The 19,944-nt window shown below is 41.0% G+C and overlaps 1 protein-coding gene across 2 annotated transcripts in view; it reads right to left on the reverse strand.

Annotated features, from left to right (window-relative positions):
* Positions 1-19,944, reverse strand: part of nrxn3b (neurexin 3b) — a 340,029-nt gene that overhangs the window by 194,190 nt on the left and 125,895 nt on the right. For both annotated transcript variants that reach the window (XM_028604831.1, XM_028604830.1), the window contains 7 exons: positions 12,318-12,521; positions 10,634-10,660; positions 8,733-8,852; positions 8,103-8,215; positions 4,862-5,130; positions 4,274-4,464; positions 1,413-1,586 (listed from right to left, as the gene is read on the reverse strand). In XM_028604831.1, coding sequence (XP_028460632.1) covers positions 1,413-1,586; positions 4,274-4,464; positions 4,862-5,130; positions 8,103-8,215; positions 8,733-8,852; positions 10,634-10,660; positions 12,318-12,521 — 1,098 coding nt within the window. The remainder of the gene's footprint in view (positions 1-1,412; positions 1,587-4,273; positions 4,465-4,861; positions 5,131-8,102; positions 8,216-8,732; positions 8,853-10,633; positions 10,661-12,317; positions 12,522-19,944) is intronic.

Consider the following 19,944-nt stretch of genomic DNA (forward strand, 5'->3'; position numbering starts at 1 on the left):
TCAAATTCTTTGCAACTTCATCAATAATGGATATACCTAGCCTGGTGGTTAGCAGGGAAGAAAAACTACTATAAGACCATTTATATACAGTAACTGTTATATTCAGTTAAATGTGCTAGAATCAACACACATCATTCACACTGCAGCAGTGCTGTAGCATGAAAATGCAGTAACCACGCAATGATCCATTTTTATTTTTTCTAGTTGCTTAATCAGTTGTTTTGTCTGCCAGAAGTCTCTCTAACACTTTTTTATCTTTGTGTTCTGTTTTTCTTTTCAGAGAGCGAGCCACCTCTGCGGCAACAAGGGAACATTATTGCCATGGTGACACCCACGATGCATTGCACACAGCAGACTTTCAGACGAGCAGGCCTCAGAGAGGCTGAGTTTAACCCTCTACCTTGCAGGTCGGCTTTGGTGAAACCAACTTTGTTAGCGCAGAAAGAAAATAAACAGAACAGAGCAGAGCGAAAAAACAAGAGTAAAGGTTAGTGAGGGACCAGTATTGTTAGTGTTCGTTAAACGACAAAGTTTGTCACTTTGGCAGAGTGCAACAGGGGAGAGCGGGTGTGTTGATTTGTTCAGCTCCTGAGAAAGATCCTACATGGTGGTTTTTCTTGTTATAAAATATATTTTTAAGTGTAACTTTGGCTTTACAAATCATGGCCAAATCTTGTTTTGCTCATAAAGGCCACTGTGCATTACTTTAAACTTATCTTCTGCTGCCCTCTAGAGTAAGAGGCTATGCAGAGGCCCGCACCATAACACAAGGAACATCATGTACTTGGACACAACAGAATTTTAAATTGGAAAAAGTAATGATTTAGAATATCTAATATAGATTGAAACAGCCTGAAGCCAAATGAGATTGACTTGTGCTTATAATGATAAACAATAAAGAGACATCAAATAAATAATTGTGTTGCTGTATAAACACCACATTAGCAGCAGCTTATTTGGATTCTATAAAAGTAAAAAGATAGTTTGCATTACGATGGAGATTTTAGGTGCTGGTGAAGAAAAAAAGGCAGGCGGTGAGTGTTTGACTGCAAGTAGCAGCATTTTACTATGCAATACATTTTAAATATTTTTCTTTCATAATCTGGGTAAACAGGATGTTTGTTAATTTGTTATTCAGGTTTCCGTACTTCCATTTATCTTAAAATATATTGATGCAACATAAAAAGTTAACAAGCCATTATTAGAGAAAAAAAAAAAAAAAAAAAGATGTGAAAGACAAATTTTAAGTATTTTCCCTATGATGTGGCAATTGCCTGGCGAAGAAAGGGAGAAAATAAGTGGGATTAACAATGCCAGCGAGTGGCTTTAAGGGCTACTGAAGAGCCTTCTAATTAGACTAATACATCTCACACGGCAGGTCATGATTCTTTTTCGCAACAGGTCATCTGTACCTTCACAGCCACGCTCAATCTGCCCGCTGCGGAAAAGGGCGTCGTTGATGAGATCTGGCAGGCGGCCGTTGAGATCAACTGAGGCCAAACAGCCTTGGAAGCCCTCCCGAGAAACCACCAGCTTAGGGAGGTTCTGGTACATGTTGGGTCCCAAACCTCCAACAAACAGGTCACCTGAAGGGAGAAAAGACACCCGAGTATGTAAGTGAGTTTGATAAATATCAGGGTTACTTTTGTACTAATAATTTCTTTCAAAATAAAAACTATTTCTTTATTTTTTAAGTAAACCTCAGTTCAATGATAACCTCTTTCGTGTGATGTAAATAAGCAAAAAATGTCATAGGATGCAATGGAGTCTTTATTATTATTGACACATTTACTGATTGAGATTACTGTGCTTTTTTATTCTGAGGCTAGATACTATGCTTGCACAATGAATCTTGAATGTCTTAAAAGGTCCCATGGCATGAAAATTTCACTTTATGCGTTTTTTTAACATTAATAAGAGTTCCCCCAGCCTGCCTATGGTCCCCCAGTGGCTAGAAATGGTGATAGGTGTAAACCCAGCCCTGGGTATCCTGCTCTGCCTTTGAGAAAATGAAAGCTCAGATGGGCCGATCTGGAATCTGCTCCTTATGAGGTAATAAGCCACACCATCTGTTGTGGAAAATTCATATGTGGACTTTTAATCAAAATGTTTAAGTACTTCTAATTTAAAGTATATGCTCTGTCAGGAAATCAAGTTGACTTGCTCTAACACTTTTTTGTGACATATAGTAGTCACGAAAAAAGGATAAAAAAAAAATAAAAATCTGATTTATGACTCGGGTCTGACTCGAGTCATGTGTAGGTATAATGCTGGGCATGCTGTTGCCACTTTCATCATAAAGACAATCATTTTAATTTCTCCGAAAGCAATGATGTGGTACCATAGACTGTACAGTGGGGGAAATAAGTATTTGACCCCTTGCTGATTTTGCAGGTTTGCCCACTTACAAAGAATGCAAAAATCTACAATTTTAATCATATGTACATTCTAACAGGGAAAGACAGAATCCCAAAGAAAATTCCAGAAAATCACATCATATGAATTTATTAAAATTGATAAACATCTGATGAGGAAAAACAAGTATTTGACCCCCTGGACAAACAGCAAGTATTCTGGCTCCTACAAGCCAGTTAGTCTTTCTTTAAGACACAGCCCCAATCCGAACCAATTATCTACATCAAATACACCTGCCTCACCTCGTTAACTGTATAAAAGACACCTGTCAACACCCAAACAACCAGCATCCAACGTCACCACCATGGGCTAGACCAAAGAGCTTTCTACGGACATCAGGGACAAGATTGTTGATCTGCACAAGGCTGGGATGGGCTACAAGAGAATCGGAAAGCAACTTGGAGAGAAAAGATCAACTGTCGGTGCAGTTATCAGGAAATGGTAGAAGCACCACACCACCGCCAACCTCCCTCGGTCTGGGCCTCCACACAAGATCTTGCCTCGTGGGGTGTCCCTGATCATGCGAACGGTGAGGAATCATCCCAAAACCACAAGGGGGGAACTGATGAATCAACTGAAGGCAGCTGGGACCACAGTTACAAAAAAGAAACGGTTGGTAACACACTACGCCGTCATGGATTGAAATCCTGCAGCGCACGCAAAGGTCCCCCTGCTCAAGAAGAAACATGTACAGGCCCGCATGAAGTTCGCCATTCACCACCTGGACGACTCAGAAGAGGCCTGGAAGAAGGTGATGTGGTCAGATGAGACCAAAATAGAACTTTTTGGCCTCAACTCAACTCGTCGTGTTTGGAGGGCAAAGAACACCGAGTACAACCCAAAGAACACCATCCCCACCGTCAAGCATGGTGGTGGCAACATCATGCTTTTGGGGTGCTTTTCAGCCAAGGGGACGGGACAACTCCATCGTATTGAGGGGAGGATGGACGGGGCCATGTATCGTGGAATTCTGGACCGACATCTCCTTCCCTCAGTGAGAGAGCTGAAGATGGGTCGAGGATGGGTGTTTCAGCACGACAACGACCCTAAGCACACCGCCAAAGCAACAAAAGAGTGGCTGAAGAAGAAGCACATCAAGGTTCTGGAGTGGCCTAGCCAGTCTCCAGACCTGAATCAATTGAAAATCTTTGGAGGGAGCTTAAAATTCGAGTTGCCAGGCGACAACCTCGGAACCTGAATGATTTGGAGGCTGTCTGCAGGGAGGAGTGGGCCAACATCCCTGCCAAAATGTGCACAAACCTTGTCACCAACTATAAAAACCGTTTGACATCTGTCCTGGCAAATAATGGCTTTTCTACAAAATATTAACATGCTGTTTGTCCAGGGGGTCAAATACTTGTTTTTCCTCATCAGATGGTTATCAATTTTAATAAATTCATATGATGTGATTTTCTTAAATTTTCTTTGGGATTCTGTCTTTCACTGTTAGAATGTACATATGATTAAAATTGTAGATTTTTGCATTCTTTGTAAGTGGGCAAACCTGCAAAATCAGCAAGGGGTCAAATACTTATTTCCCCCACTGTATATAAAGATGGACATGGCATCTCCACTTCTTCCCACTGTACGAAAGTGAAGCCAAAATATCCCAGATACAGGCGCTGCCATTTTGTAATTTTGGAGTCAGCGCAGTACTGATCGGGCGGTATCGAAGTCCTGCCCGATACACCCGTCCGACCAATCGCAAGTCAATCACAGCTGTCAATCATTGACGTTTCATCCCGTTTTTATAGCATCAAATAACTAATAAAAACCAAACGTATCAGAAAAATTAACGGTGGGAGATCACAATATTTTGGTTTGACTGTTACGGTCTTTAAATCCACCCGGGTCGTACCTTTGAGGTCGAGGTTCTTGGCTCCGTTGACATTCTGGGTGACTGACTTTGTGTCCACCTTGAGCGTGTGTGTGTTGGAAGCGTCTCTCGTGATGACCACGTTATGCCACTGGTTATCGTTCAGAGGGTTGTCACTGTTCCCCTTCAGCAGACTTGGCCCGTTCCCCAGGTCGAACACATAGTGGATAAACCTGGCAGAGGACAAGCGCAGCAGATGAACACATCGGGGTTTGTTAGTGTAAATGTGTGTGCGGTTTGCAGTACGTCTCCTTTTATCTTCCCAGACTGATTAACATTAATTGGAAAAACTCTCACAAACACCTTGCGTTGCTCTGACACTAATGGGAGTTAAACTGATAAAGAAAGAAATCTTCGCCGCAACACGAGGATGTTTGTTACAAGCTTACAAAAGGTGCGACAGAGACTTGGGACTGATTGTTGGGTCAGACTCAACTGCTGAAATCATAAAGCCTTAAGAAACAAACTACACCCACACATCAGCACTGCTATTTTAATTTAATAATGATCTCTGAACTACAGCCACGGAATAAAACATCAACATGCTGGCATCGTCTCTGTCGCACTCACCCTTTGACCAGCTCCACAGCAATGAAGTCGTTCCCGTCCCCACTGTTAAAGATGATGAAACCGTCAGGCGATGTGGTTTTGAACTGAAAGAAGAGGTGCATTGTGGTATAGGCCTGCAGAGTGGCCAAGCCCAGGTAGCTGCCCTTGGTCTTGAATGTGATGGGGTCGGCGATGATGAAGCGTATGCCGAAGCGCGCGTTGAGCTCGCAGAAGTCGATGTCCCCGTTCTTGCACATGTCGATGTACTGCATGCCGTTGAACTTGAGGCTCTGTGGGGAGAGTTGTTGAGAGACGGTGTTGTTGTAAATAAATTGTAAAGCACACTTTAATTATTTATTTATTTTTTATTTAATTTGACTCCAGTTTGCCATGGTAACACAGTACGCAAAGCTGCCAAATGACCAACCTCCACTATTGTGTTTTGAGTAGTCATACCTAATCCAAGGAGATAAACATATTTTATATTCCGTGCAAATACAGTACTGTACCTCTCATTTAAGAAAAATAAGAAATACTTCTCAAAAGACACCTTTGGCCAAGATGATGAATAATAATGGCTAAAACTTGCTAAAGAAAACAACAGCATCCGCAGAGCTAGCAGAGCTACACGTTAAAAATGTCAGGTTCTGAAAAAAAATCGTGGATCGTGCACAGAGTGGGAAAGGGTGGCGGGTGACTTTGCCTTGTATACCAGCCACGGTGGCGGGTGGATTGTAAAACATTCCTTGTAACGGATTGGACAGCTTTTGTCAAAGAATGCTGTTGCTAAATAAAAATGCACAATGCTTATAGGAGTCGCGTTACGTTACTGCTAATGAATCCCCAACATTTCCGGATTTTGCTGCTTCATAATAAAAACAATTCAAATACCAAAATAACTTTTATTTATTGTGAAGAACTTATAGGAAATGAAACCGCCGGGGCTGTGACCACGCATATTTTTGTCAACTCCAGACTTTTGTTGAGTAGTTTTCAGCGCTAGTCCGTGATACCGTGTAGCTGAGCTGAGGTACAGACGAAAGGAAAATTATCGGTTAAAAAAATGTGGCGACATATCCCCGGTGTTAAGAGGCCCGCCGCGGAGTCAGCAGTAGCTAGGACTGTACAAACTGTTGAGGGCGAAGTAAAGAAAAAGAGAAGGTACTTTTGGAACATTGACAAAACAAACAGCGAAAGACCGTGCAAAACATTTCAGACCGTCCTGCCAACCTGTATTAAACTTCAATGTACGCTGTAACGATTTTTCAATCGTTGAAAGCTGCTGATGTTTTAATCCTGTCGGCTCTCTGCTGCTCAGTTCCCCCCGCGACTGACGCACGCACGCTTGTTATTGTAAGTGAAATGATAAATAAGTTAAAGTCTTTTATCAAACCGTATGAATGGGTGTCCCAGGCCAGGTTAGGAAATAAACTAACAATGCAAAGATCAACACGCCACTGACAGAAATGTTCAAATTTATCCATTGAATAAATTATAATTTTTTGTCTTAAATCCACCAGCCATTTTCATATTATAGGAAAGGTTACTAGGACAACTCAGCCCAGAGTAATTTTATTCTCTCCAAAATAAGTTTCCTTTTTATTTTAAAAGAACTATACAAAAAAGAAACTTTCATTGTCTCTCGCAACTTCATTGCAACAAAAATACAAAAGACATCGCAACTTTTATAGCAATTTTTTACAAAACCTCCCGCAAAATCAGGCATTTTGAGCCGCAACAATCTAAAAAAAAAAAAAAAAGGCCGCAAAATCCTGGAGGGACTGTTTAATGCTATGTTACTGAGAGATGAATCAATATTATTTTCTGTTCATTAAACATGTAGGCCTACAATTACTGTAGATTATGATTGACCAAACACAATTTAACCATGGTCTCGCAGGCTTTTTTCACATCACTTTTTATTTGCCTATATTAATAAAATATGTATTAATAATAAAAAATAATGTATTGAAGCAATTCAAAATATGCTAGTGCACTTTTTATAAATTGGAATTCTGGAAAAAGTGGCTGGTAAAAAATATAAGCGGCTGGTAAAATTGGGCAAAAAAGTTAATTTCCCACCCTGATCGTGCAATAAGGCAGGCCTGCTTCGATCTTTCGGTAAATGACTGTAAAGATTTACGTTTTAGGACCTAATGGCAGGATTGCTCTGGACAAAGTACACACAGTGATGCACTGGTAAGAGCAAACTACATCTAACCATGTATCCAGCTAATTTAAATTGCTCACGTTACTGTATTGTGTGAACAGTTAACGTTTTCTTTTATCTGGGTGCAAATGTTCCTTCCCAAGACTATTTTGCAGAGCCACCGTCGCTGAGTCTGGAGCTTAGCGCCGCCCTGCACGACTGTGATTGGTTTAAAGAAATGCAAAAAACACAGAGCATTTTTTTCTCCTATCCTAGAATGTATGTGTGGTGTAGCCAGACCTTACCAGAGATGGGAAGTTACAAAGAACAAATACTTTGTTACTGTACTCAAGTAGATTTTTACTTTACTATTTATTTTTGTTCCGACTTTTTACTTTTACTCCTTACATTTTTAAAACGAATATCGGTACTTTCTACTGCTTACATTTTACAAAATTGGCTCGTTACTTTAGTTTCAAATAATTTCAGTGGAGTTACCGTTATTATTTTTCGCATCATCAATACCGAATTCAATCTAATTGGATGGAAATATACGTTGCACTTGACGCACCACTACAAGACGACTCAACAGATTCGGTGGAATTCATTCGCGGCAAATCATTGCGGTTTGATGGCGTTTAACGTTAGCATAGTAGTATGGACGGTGACATGATTGAAAATGAAGAAAACAAAGATCCCAGAGATTCAGCAGACAAGCAGCAAGACATTCCCAATCATCCTTGGCCTTATCTGAGAGAGCTGTTTGAGATAGCAGGCATGAAGAATGACTCCTGGCCAATGTGCTGCAAATTGTGCCAACCGAAACACCACGAAAGGCTACTTTTACTTTTATACTTTAAGTAAATTTCCAAACCTGTACTTTGTTAATTTTACTTGAGTAAAGAAGTTAAATCAGTACTTCTGCTTTTACCAGAGTATTTTTTTTAACACAAGGATCTGTACTTCTACTTGAGTACGGGAAGTGAGTACTTTTGCCATCTCTGGACCTTACTCCACAGCCCTGTGGAGATAGGTCTGTCAATGGGACACTAATCTGTGACCAACGTTGGTTGAAATAACGCATCTCCTGCGTCGTGATGTTTTGCTTCATACCTGAAGATGCCCAATAAAGGGGGAGGGAGCAGACGAGACAAAGCGTCTCTCGGTCAAGATGCCCGTCTCCACGTTCTTGAACTCTAGACGGGTGTGATCGCCCGCCATCTGACCTGAGATGGAGGAGGGAAGAGAAAGGAGAAGAAGCCGATGGATGAAGCGGTGGAAGAGGAGGAAGGACACTGCAACCTTAACCCAGCAACAGCCCAGTTTCACTTTGTGTCAATCATGCTGATGTAACAATCCTACCAATGCTGACATGTAAAACCAAAAATGTGGGGGGGGGAAATGGAGAAATCACAGACCAATAAATTGTTACATTGGGTCCGTATTACTATATTATTAATTATCAGAAACATGGCACAAGCAATTTTACTTTGATTTTCATGGGAACGTTTTTTTTTTCTTCCGAAAAAAATACAGCAGTATTTGTATCTAACTTGGCTGAATCCTAAAATGGCATCAGTGACAGATTATAAACCCAGACAAAAGATATTAGAACCGTCTTCCACACCCAAAAAAGGAGAAAAAAAAAAAATAAATAAAGAGGAAAATTGTATGATCATGCACATCATGAATGCAACAGGGGAGAGGATAAATTAGCAAAGAAAGAGTTTGCGAGAGTAATACCTTCAGCCATGTCGTCATCCACAGTGAGTTTGAAGTTTTTACCGCGGCGGACCACTCGTACTGAGTGCCACTCGTAGTCGTTGAGCTTTTGTCCGGCATAAAGAACCTCAGGGCCCTTGCCTGAAGAGGAGGGTTAGTTAGTCAAGGGACGGGGGAAGCACAAGCACAAACCAAATCTCTGTTTTCACAACTAATGCAACAGATTGGAGGAATCAACCAGGAAAAGACTTTTAAAGTTGTTTTTTTTAAACAATATTTGTAGTCAGATGAAAATAAAAAATTTTATCATATGGAGATAGAGGTCTTAGTCTCCAAACAAAAATTTGGTTTTGATTTGACAACAGAGGAAAACAATACAACAAATCACAACTCACAACAAAATAAAAGCAAACATTTGCTGTTACTCATACAAGGACTCAAAAGCTGTGACTAAAAGTTCTCGTGTAATTCAATACAACTGGCTCTATTTCTCTCTTACTTATATTCTGTAGTTTAGAAACTTTGAATGATCCTTCCGTGTTATACTTTGACTTAAATAGCCTGTTTTAACAGTTTACTTACAAAAAGGTCACAAATCGTACTGCTGTTTCACTGTACAAGTAGCTGTCATGACAACAGGCCTGTGGAGACTGTGTAAGTTATTCTAGTAACTAACCACTAGAGGGCAATCCAGACCCACTCAACTCACAATCCTGAATCTGCTGAATAATACTGAACTGAACACAGGGTTTAAATCCAAAGAGGCAGTGTTCAGCAGCAGTCACTTAAAGTCATTTGTATGCTAGATTTAGGATTTTAATTTGGTGACTAAACTCCTGTTGTCCATTGTTGCCCGGTACTTAGTGGGGAAAAAATGTCTCCTTGGAGAAAATAAAGTCTAAAGTCTAATTGACCCAGCTCTGTAGACAAATACTAGTGTAAAGTCTAAAATTTAGGAAAGTATCCTTGTTGTGACTTCGATCAAAAATTCTAAATATTGAATTTTAAAAATATTGAATTCTTGGCACATTGTGGCTTGTATCCAGGCTACTGTGTAATGCTGTGATCGGTAGTATACTATATTGTGTCTGACTGCATTAAAAGGCAAACTTAACTAAACTTAATTATCTGTAACATTTAATACAAGTACAAAATTTAAATGACAGATTTGAAAGATCCATTTACAGTGACACTATGCAAAACCAAATGAATTAAATAAAAAAAATTTAATTAAATTAATAAAATAAAAGCATCTCCTTTAGAATTTGAATTTGCAGCACGTGTGCACTGGATTACTAATTAATGACAATAATCAATCAGTCTAGGTCTACAATCTGTTCTCACTCAAACACATACCTGATCCCCCTTTTAAGTCTTTGTTCTTTCTCTCTCTTAATCTCTCTCTCTCTCTACAAGGCTGTGAGCACTTGTGAAAATAATGAAAAATAAGAGTCCCCTTCATGAGTAACAGCATGTCTGCTAACACCATCTATATATATATCACATTATAGGCCTATATACTGCATTAAAATATATGTGTTAAAATAAGGAGGGCAAAGACAACAAAGCAAGTGAGACACACAGCAATATACTGTATTACAGTGTATTTGGGAAAACAATATAGCCCATAAAGTTTGAAAGTGTAAATGTTCAGCGAGTAGCTATAGGCATACAGGGAAATATTAAGAACTAGTTGCCTGAATCCATTTGGAAACTGGGCCATTTAAAATACATAGAGTACATGAAGTCAGATTTGCATAACTTTAATCTCTGGCTATTCTTTTTTCCCCCCCTCCTCTTATCTGAAAAATCCTCTTATCAGTCCCCTGCATCCACACATTTCTGCCCTTACATCTAGCACACAAGCTATGATCAAACATTGATTGTAGGAAAAAGGCTGCAGAAGAAGAATGTTGACTTACTGGAGTTACAGTTTATCCTGACACAGTCTAGATGGGGAGGGGAGAATAAGTGACAGATGAAATCGCATCCTTCAAGGTTACAGCTGCAGACAACCAAGAGCAAGAAAAGCCACCTTCCGGGGACGGTCACATGACCCCGGCGGCCATTTTAGCCTGGTTGGCTACTGATGGTCAATATCGCTATACTGAAATTGGAAATCCAATTTAATCCCAATCCAATTCTATTAAATTACTCTCAATGCTGTAGCCAATAATATCGTAACCAATGCTGGTTAATATTACTGTACTGGTTCATGTTTGGCTACATGTTGACTTTCAAAATGGTCGCTTGCAATTTAATGGCCACATCGATTTTGTAACCCAGCAACTAGAGCCAATTTTTTTTTTTACTAGAAGCACACTAAAGGGTGTAAATTTAGCCATTTTGTATGAATTGTCATCAAAACTGAGGCTTTACATGTCTTTAACTAAATCTCTCCATCTATGGGAGAGTGTTGAACCTGTGTTTGGCAGGTGCAGGTTGAAATCCATGTGACCAGGCTGGTCATGTGCCGTCAACCGCAACAGAAAAGTGGGAACAAACAGCCTCGAGCCACGCAGCACCAACACCGTACAGAGGCCTGAGGAGACCTTCACTCAGAGGGTCCTGTGTAAGTTAATAATTATTAACAATGACATTAAGGTGCATTAAATGGATTTTGTTAGAATCTTAAATTCATTTAGATTTCAAAGGTCCAAAAGACCACATTGCACATTAAAAACATGAAATATGGACTACAGGTGTTCCGTGTTTTTGGCAGATGTGGTTGCAGAGTGCCTATATGTTTATACTATATATGAGTTACATTCAGATATTTTGTGGGAACATATGCTTTATGTCGAGAGTATATATTCTAGGCTCACTGGTATAAAGGCCGGCACTCTACTTAAATGTACCACTTGTGCCACCATCTGCAGGCGCGCTGGGTGCTGTGGCATCGGGCTGTTTGCCAGACGGGCCGCAGGCTCGGGGCCTTTGAAGGGGTGAGTGCCATCTTTGAACAAGGCATGGGAGATGCCAGCTAGACCAAGGGTTACTAATGGACGGAGAGAAACATGAACCTGCTATCATGAGCAAAAATAAATAAATAAATAAAAGACCACAGGAACAGACCCATGTGATAGGAATGCATCAGTGCAGCACTTAAATGTACAGACACTTACTGTATATCTGCAGTTCTGAATAGATGGCGGAATATTATCTAAAATGTTGCTATCCGAATTAATGCATGTGTGAGAAGAACAGTGCCATCTATTAAGAGTAATTTCAAGAAGTAAAATGCTGCGCATTTGGAAAAAAAAATTAAATCTATTTGTACACAGTAATGAGCATGACTAAAATGATCTATGATCCATTCAAAAGATGTGCTGCAGAGCATGGATAACTTTGTTAAGTGTTAGATTGATGGATATAAAAGTCTACAAAGACATCTAAGCATCAAGGCAGAAATATGTACAGTCCAGGCAAGTCAAAAACAACACATGCAACTACAAAGACAAACTACAAAAACTGGTTTAGTGTGCGTTAGGTCTGATATCATGTCTGGACCAGAAAGAAAATGAAAACAAAAGAAAACACAAAGACAGTGAGGCTTCTTCTTGAACTGGAGGGGAGGTGAGCCAGCGGGGGCGGTTTATACGATACCTAGGTTGACCGTCAGTTTGACTCTCCCGCTGTCTAGTTCGAGCCTCAGCGTATCCGCTGACTCGCTGGACGTGGCGGCCATGAGCAGGCCGAACGCCCGCTGGGACATGAAGCGGAGGGACACGTCCTCGGCCTCTGTGTGCATGACGTTTGGTATCACCACTTTCATGAACATGCTGCCGTCGTACGACAGGATCGATGACTCTGTGACAAAAAGGGAGAGACGGAAATGTCCCATTATTTGACATACAGCAAGCTTTAAAGTATGGTATCAACAACAGTAATTAGCAAAAGGTGAGGTTGTGTCCATTTGTGTGTCTGTGCTAAAAAAAAAACACAGATACTTTCATACCAGCACAAAGTGGGACAATATATTGCATATGCTTCACCTTCTTCTTTTGATACCGAAGCTTCCGATAAGATGAAAGAGAGTGTGTATGAAAGCAAATACACGCACACTCATGCTCGGTGAAGAAAAGAGAACCTAATTTAAAAGCTGGATGCATGCATGTCCCTTTTTTTTTTTTATCAATGGGAAACACACACACATACATGTCCCACATGCCCAGTTGCAGCTGTATTCATCATCCACCGAGTGACAGGCGAGTGTCTGGGAGCTCAGGCTGAGTCTCAGACACACACACACACACACACACACACACACACACACACACACACACACACACACACACACACACACACACACACACACAGAGCTCAGTGTGCAGAAAATTAAATCATCATGCTACTTCCTCCTATACCTTCTATAGATGTTGGTTACTATAATCGAGAAATCTTTTTTTTTTTTTTTTTGGAAATGTCAATTAGAAGTGGAAAATTTACAACCCTACTGTAATACAAATGTCCTGGCACATGCTCACACACTGAACAACACAACCGGTCTTGTAATTAAAAAGAGTAAATGAGAACAAATGGATCACTGCGGTTTCAAAGGCAGTAGGGACTACTCTGTTCCCTTCTTATGGGTACAAAATGGAGGAGAAAGCCAGAGTGAGTGCGGCGAAGAAAGAGGAAGGCTGTCAGCAGACTAGGAGCCTCTTGGGGAGAGAGACACAGATTAAAAAGGGTATCCAACCATGACATACCTGTTTTGACACCTCAGCTTTTAAAAGGAAAAAAAAAGAAAAATAGCCCTGTGGCCCTTAGAAATGCACCACCATATAGCTGCGTCTAGGGAAATGCTGAGGCTGTAGGTGAGAGGTTTTGTTGCATCTCACAAGGGAGGGGTTGTACCTGTAACCGATGCAATGTTGCATGTCACATTTCTTTTTTTCCTTTTCCTTTTTACCCTGGGGTCCACTGAATGAAGTGTCATTTCCAGGGTGATTCGTGTAGGAAAATGCTTACCCATGCAAACAGTAATGCATTATTGGATTGCTTCACTTAAATGTTAAAATCCATGCGTTATGTTGCAAAATTCATATATAAGCAACGTGAGATCACTGAAGCATTTGTCTCGCCAAGCAGTGCGCTGCTGTAAAAAATTAAATAAAAATTTTCACACATTCGTCTGTCTTGCTTTTAGGGCTGTTGTAAAATCCATTCTATGAACAAGCTGCCGACATTGTGGATACAGTAGCCTTGAGGATAATGAAACCTTGGCTCACCATTGTACTACTCAATTTTAAATTGCACCGGCTCTCTCCCTCTTTGTGTCTTCCTTCGCTCTCAAGAGCACTCGCATAAAAAGACACGGTCACACATCCACACATGCATTTCACGCCAGCCAGTCCATAGATGGATCCCCTAACTGACATAGGCATGTATCGATTTGGGAGCCAGGTCAGGTCCCAGGCTCACACTTGAAGGGGGAAGGACAGACATGGAAAGAACCCTATAAAACTGAATGTGATGTCCAGTCTGGAGTTTAAACAGATGTGGCACAGCACCCTGGATAAAAATGTTTCTGAAAAATGTGTTCAGATGTTTGTAGCTATGGGAATTTGACATTGGGATTAAAACGGTCTCAAAAGTGTCATTTATACAAAGAAAAATGCTCACTGGCTCTCAAGTACATATAAGAGGGAGTGTGAACATCAGCTATCCAATCACAGTTTAAGCTATGCATGGTTGCTAAAATCCCCCCAACCTCTTCTTAAGAGAGCTGCATAAACACCTTCCTAACCAGTTAGTCAATATGTTCGACAGCTCCACAGTCAACACTGTGCTTAAGCAAGCAAACAACACAATAACATTCAGTTCAAAAGGTCAGTTTTTGTGTACAGCATCCTTTTTAGGACAAAGTAGTCCCCCATCATGTCTGAATGTCATCGATTCATCTCTGCTGGGATTGGCTGTGTTGTTGTCAAATGGCTTTTTATTGTCCAAGTGATAGGGCTGCACAATTAATCAAATTTTAATCACGATCATGATTTTGGATTCCCACGATCAAATTTGCGTGATCGAGCGATATTTAAAATGCGTCATAGAATGCTCATTATCAAAGTTTTTGCAAAGCCACTCTAGCGCTCCATAAACTACTGTCTGATCACGTGCCTCTGTGAGCCAATCAGAGTTGTTCCCTGCACCGCGCAGCTTAGTTTCTAGATGTGGACCGTCACAGAGGGCAGAGGAGTAACGGGAGGAAAATTCCACAACAGGTAGCAGTCGGTCATTATAAGCCGGTCACAATTTTTACCAGTAAACGCAACATTATGTCCCGTATGTTTTGTTTTTCAGACAACAGCAGTGACTATAGTGCCAGTTTGTGTCTGTTAGCTCATAGCTTTAGCAGCAGACTGTTGGACGTCCCGTTGTTGGAAATACATTCACACTACACCGTTTAGCTGTCAGCTTTTTAGCTGTGTTTAATCCAGTTACTACTGTGGCTAACAGTAGGCTAACGTTATCTGCTGTGTATTAGTGTTTACTAGCGTGACATGCAGCAATGTTTATGTTGCCCCTAACGTGGGTTTCGTAGCATCAGAGCGCAAAGCAGACATGTAAGTGGCAGTGAGCCATTGAAATCCGTGTTGCTATTTCGTCAGGTAGATACCATACGGCAAACCTGTATGTATGAAAAGCGGTCGCACAACAGCTGAAATGGCATACTCCTTCACAGTATCCTTCAATAAAGGAGGAATGTAGCACAATATGGATGTAAAAGCAGTTATAATTGGCCTATGTGACAATAAAATTTGTTTTGGTTAAATCAACAAATAACCTTGATAATTAATCGTGATCTCAATATTGATCAAAATAATCGTGATTATCATTTTGGCCATAATCGTGCAGCCCTACCAAGTGAGGAAAGGGAAGTATTTGGTTGACCGTGGTTCAGTGCATTTTATTCCCACTGCATGAGTCTCTCTGCTTTGAGTGGCAGAAGAAAAAAAAACAGAGAAAAGGCTGAGGTTATTTTAAGTATGTCGACAAGGTCCATTTGGAACCACAGAATGAAGGTTCAAGAAGAAAGAAACGGGAAATCTCTTAAAATTCAAACTCCCGAGATAACTGACAAGCAGTCCAAGTCATCTGCCTCATCACACTATTCTTTACTGGTCAAAAAAACAACAACATGAAGACTCAAAGAAGAAAAGAAGAAATAAGGTGAGGATTTAAAGATGTTGACACAATATCCTGTTTGTCTTTGGCCACCAAATATGGCCATTTCTTAGTATTTATTCTACATACGTAGATATGAAACTTTACATTTCAGTCAGCGTGAAGAGGTACACAAACAAACCTACTCTGTAGCTTTAACTTTGTTGGACTCTATTCCCCTCAGGAGTGGCCTTCTTCATAGGTTTATAGTGGTGGCTGGCCAACAGCTCTGCAGTACTGGGCACACACTCTTACAGGAGGAAATCAAAATGACACACTTCCAGAATGCTAATGTTGCCCGGAGTGTACTGTATATAGTCTCTCTCTCTCTCTCTCTCTCTCTCTCTCTCTCTCTCTCTCTCTCAACTTCTTACAGTGATGAGATGTCAGTGTTGTGTTTACAACGTGTTGTGTTGCTCCAAAGTGTGCAGGTTTAAAGGAAAATTTTCTTTTATTACAACTTAGATCTTATTTTAGTAGTTTTGGCCATCACTCATTTCTGTTATAAGGGATTGCTGAGGTCTGGGAACACAACAGCATCGCTACAACAAAGTCCGATGACGCAAAAAACATGCTCAGACAGGTTTTAAACAAGTAGACAGGTAACAGGTTGCCCGATGATTTAAACCACTTTATTTGGAGGTAAATCTGAAAGCGAGCTCAGTCAAAATGTTGGTAATAATCTCTCGTTGCTGTAAATCCGACTAACCTGGAGGTTTGTTTAAAACCAGGATGATCGTTTGACCGCTTGGGTTTCTTGCCACATCAGGCTTCTTTCGTAGCATTCCCACATCTCACCAATCACCACGTTTATTGGTAATCTTTTCATACCAATAGAACTGATGGGTAAAACTATGCACCCAAAGCCCTATTCCCGGGACCTTGTGTGATTTAGAAAGCGCACGGGATAAGCAAAGCCTGTGATTTTACTCGACTTTACTGACATATCTGTACCGGTATACTGTATCTACCGGATATCGGTACCCGGAGGACGGCCAGGGCGAGGCCGCCGCACTGCACTTGGGCCGAGGTTCTGTATCTTTTTAGGCCAGGCCCCGTAGAGGTTACCAGAGGCGCATACCCTATCCCCGCCGCAGCAGCACCCACACAGCATCACCGCCGGGAGCGCGTCGACAGTGGTCCAGACTAGGTTGGCCATGAAAGGGGCGTCCGCAGCCCCCCGCCATCCCATATCTTCTGTCTTCGCAAAAGAGGGATATAAAGGTGTGCATACAAAAACCTTGAAAAAATGATATACAACCCAGCCAAATCACAGACATGTCGATTTGCACAGGACTAATATCACAGGACCTCGGTGTCGGCGCAAATTCTTTTTCTTGACAAATTACAGACATGGCCGATTCGCACGGGATTAAGATCACAGACAACCTCCGTAATTATTACAAATGACTAGAGGTCACCAGGTAATACTAATCCCGTGCAAATAGAGTTTTAGACCGAGATTGTATGTAATGCCAGCTTCAGTCTTTCAAGTTTCCAGCTGTTTTTAGGTACCACAGTAACTTAAAGCAAGTTATGCTATCATGTAAAGCATAAAGTGATTGTTCGGAGTAATTTCACCCTAGGGTCCTTTGCACCATGACCTCGAGCCAAACAGGCCCCCAGAAGCTTTTTTCACCTGGGTCTAACATTGGGAGAGTTAGCATAGAGTAGCGTTATTAGCTGAATAGCTTATTAGCGCAGGGGCTAATGGACCCACGTTTGTATCTTGTAAATGACTCCACTAATAATGCCCGAAATGATACCAAACTTCTACACTAGTACAAATAGGTTATGTACTCATAAAACGATGGATTGGAAAGTTTGTAAGTACACCAGAAGTTTATGAACACTTGCCTGCTCTCTTCTGCTCTCTGTTGCTTCTGCTGCTGCTACCTGCAGTTAGACGAGTGCTTAGGGCCGTCTACAAATTACTATACCGAAAAGAGATACAACAAAAATATTTATTAATTTAATGATTAAATAAGGTAATGTCTCCAAACTTATCTCAGTTATTACTTGTCTCATGCTAGTTATACTACAGCACTTACTTTAAAAAAAAAAGTTAAATTAAAAAATATTTTTGTTGCACTTCTTTTCGGTGTTGTAATTTGTAGACGTCCCTAAGCACTCGTCTTACTGCCGGCAGCAGCAACAACAGCAGAGAGCAGAAGCCAGCAGGCAAATGTTCATAAACTCCTGGTGTACTTACAAACTTTACAATCCATCGTTTTATGAGTACATAACCTATATGTACTACTGTAGACGTTTGGTATCATTTCGGGCATTATTAGTGGGGTCATTTACCAGATACAAACATGGCTCCATTAGCCCCTCCGCTAAGCTATTCAGCTGATAACTCTACTACGCTAACTCTCCCAATGTTCGACCCAGGTGAAAAAAGCTTCTGCGGGGGTGTTTGGCTCGAGGTCATGGTGCAAAGGACCCTAGGGTGAAATTACTCCGAACCATCACTTTAATAACGTGTCAGGACTGTAAACAAGTGAAAGCAAACAGCTGAGCCAAACATCACTTTACATTTGTAGAGTATTACACATCAGCAGGCTCTGCATAAGTAAAGACTGCTGCTGTGCTTCTAGTCATTCATAGAGCTATTAACAGGCCTCTGCAATATACTGCAGGTGATAGCACACCATGGAAACGCTGTGTGTGTGAAAGAGTGTTTAGACTTGTATGCCTGCACAACACACACACACACACACAGAGCTCAGTAAAGTATTTCTGACTGTATCGGCAGTGATGAGGATGTCATTTCAGATGGTAATTAAGCTGCTACTTGTCAGTCTGTGTGTTTGTGTGTTTTCCATTGGGCCCCGCACTTTACATAATTAGCCGTCCAATTGAAGCAGAAGATGGAGGAGGAGGAAAGCCATTAACTGAGATGCTTCACAAATATTCAGGGTATAAAGATGGGGGGGGGGGGGGGTGGAGAGTATGCTAGTCAAATGTCTTCCACACACACACACACACACACACACTTCAAACTCAAAATCTGTTTTCTTTCTCTCCTGTTTTTCCTCTCTCTGTGTTCCCATTATTTACGTGCCTTGGCTGTAACTGAAGGATTATCTAATCTCCCCCCACTTCACAGAGTGACAAGTCTTTGTTTTGATAAACAAACCAACAAGGGACTTGACTGTCATTGTGGCGTTTCATGTGAATGCCTGTAACCCCCCCACACACACACACGCACACACAAACACACACACTTTTACAGACTGCTGTCAAAAATCTTTAAAGTTCAAAAATCATATCTTCATCCTGACAGCAAGGAGAAGGACATCGATAAAAAAATTCACAGGCACTAAGTATGCCTTGGTCTCCTTTTTGTGTGTGTAGCTATGATGTGTTTATGTGTGTGGTACTGTGTATACACACTGAGGCAGCAGTTGCACTCGACAGAAGAAGCTCTTGGCTATGGACTTTATCCACAGTAATCCTCACCACGTGATATTCACTCTGGACACACGCACGCACGCACGCACGCACGCACGCACGCACGCACGCACGCACTTCTTCCACTGGACACTATAAAGTGATGCACACGGCTGTGACACGCAGCGTTTCATGTTACCATTTGTGAATAATAAAATAAAGAGTTATTGAAGTTGGCTATCCGTCAGTGGCGTTAGAAAATTACCTAACGTGTACGTATTTTTGGGCTTTTTGGCTTACATTGTGAACCCATGATTCAGATACTATTGCAGATATCGGCTGTTAACCTAGTGTTAACTTTTACCTTTTATAATGTCAGAATCATGCGATCACAATGACCGATAGCTGACTTCAATAACTCCATAACCAATAAACCATGGCAACAACAAGCAAGTCCCAGCCATGTGCATCATGTTTTAGTGTACCCTGGAATCGGTTATAACGGACAACTTTCCGTTATTTGCTTCTTGCATTGCTTTTTCTAAATGCTACGCATGTTTTCCTGTGTCATCAAGTTGGTGAAGATTTTCCTTTTATCAGTGCGTTGAGCTCTCATGGCCACTGTACAATTGTGTTGTCGTTATGATATTTAGTAAGAAAATCCTAC

This window comes from Perca flavescens, chromosome 18, assembly GCF_004354835.1.
Source record: "Perca flavescens isolate YP-PL-M2 chromosome 18, PFLA_1.0, whole genome shotgun sequence".
NCBI lineage: Eukaryota > Metazoa > Chordata > Actinopteri > Perciformes > Percidae > Perca > Perca flavescens.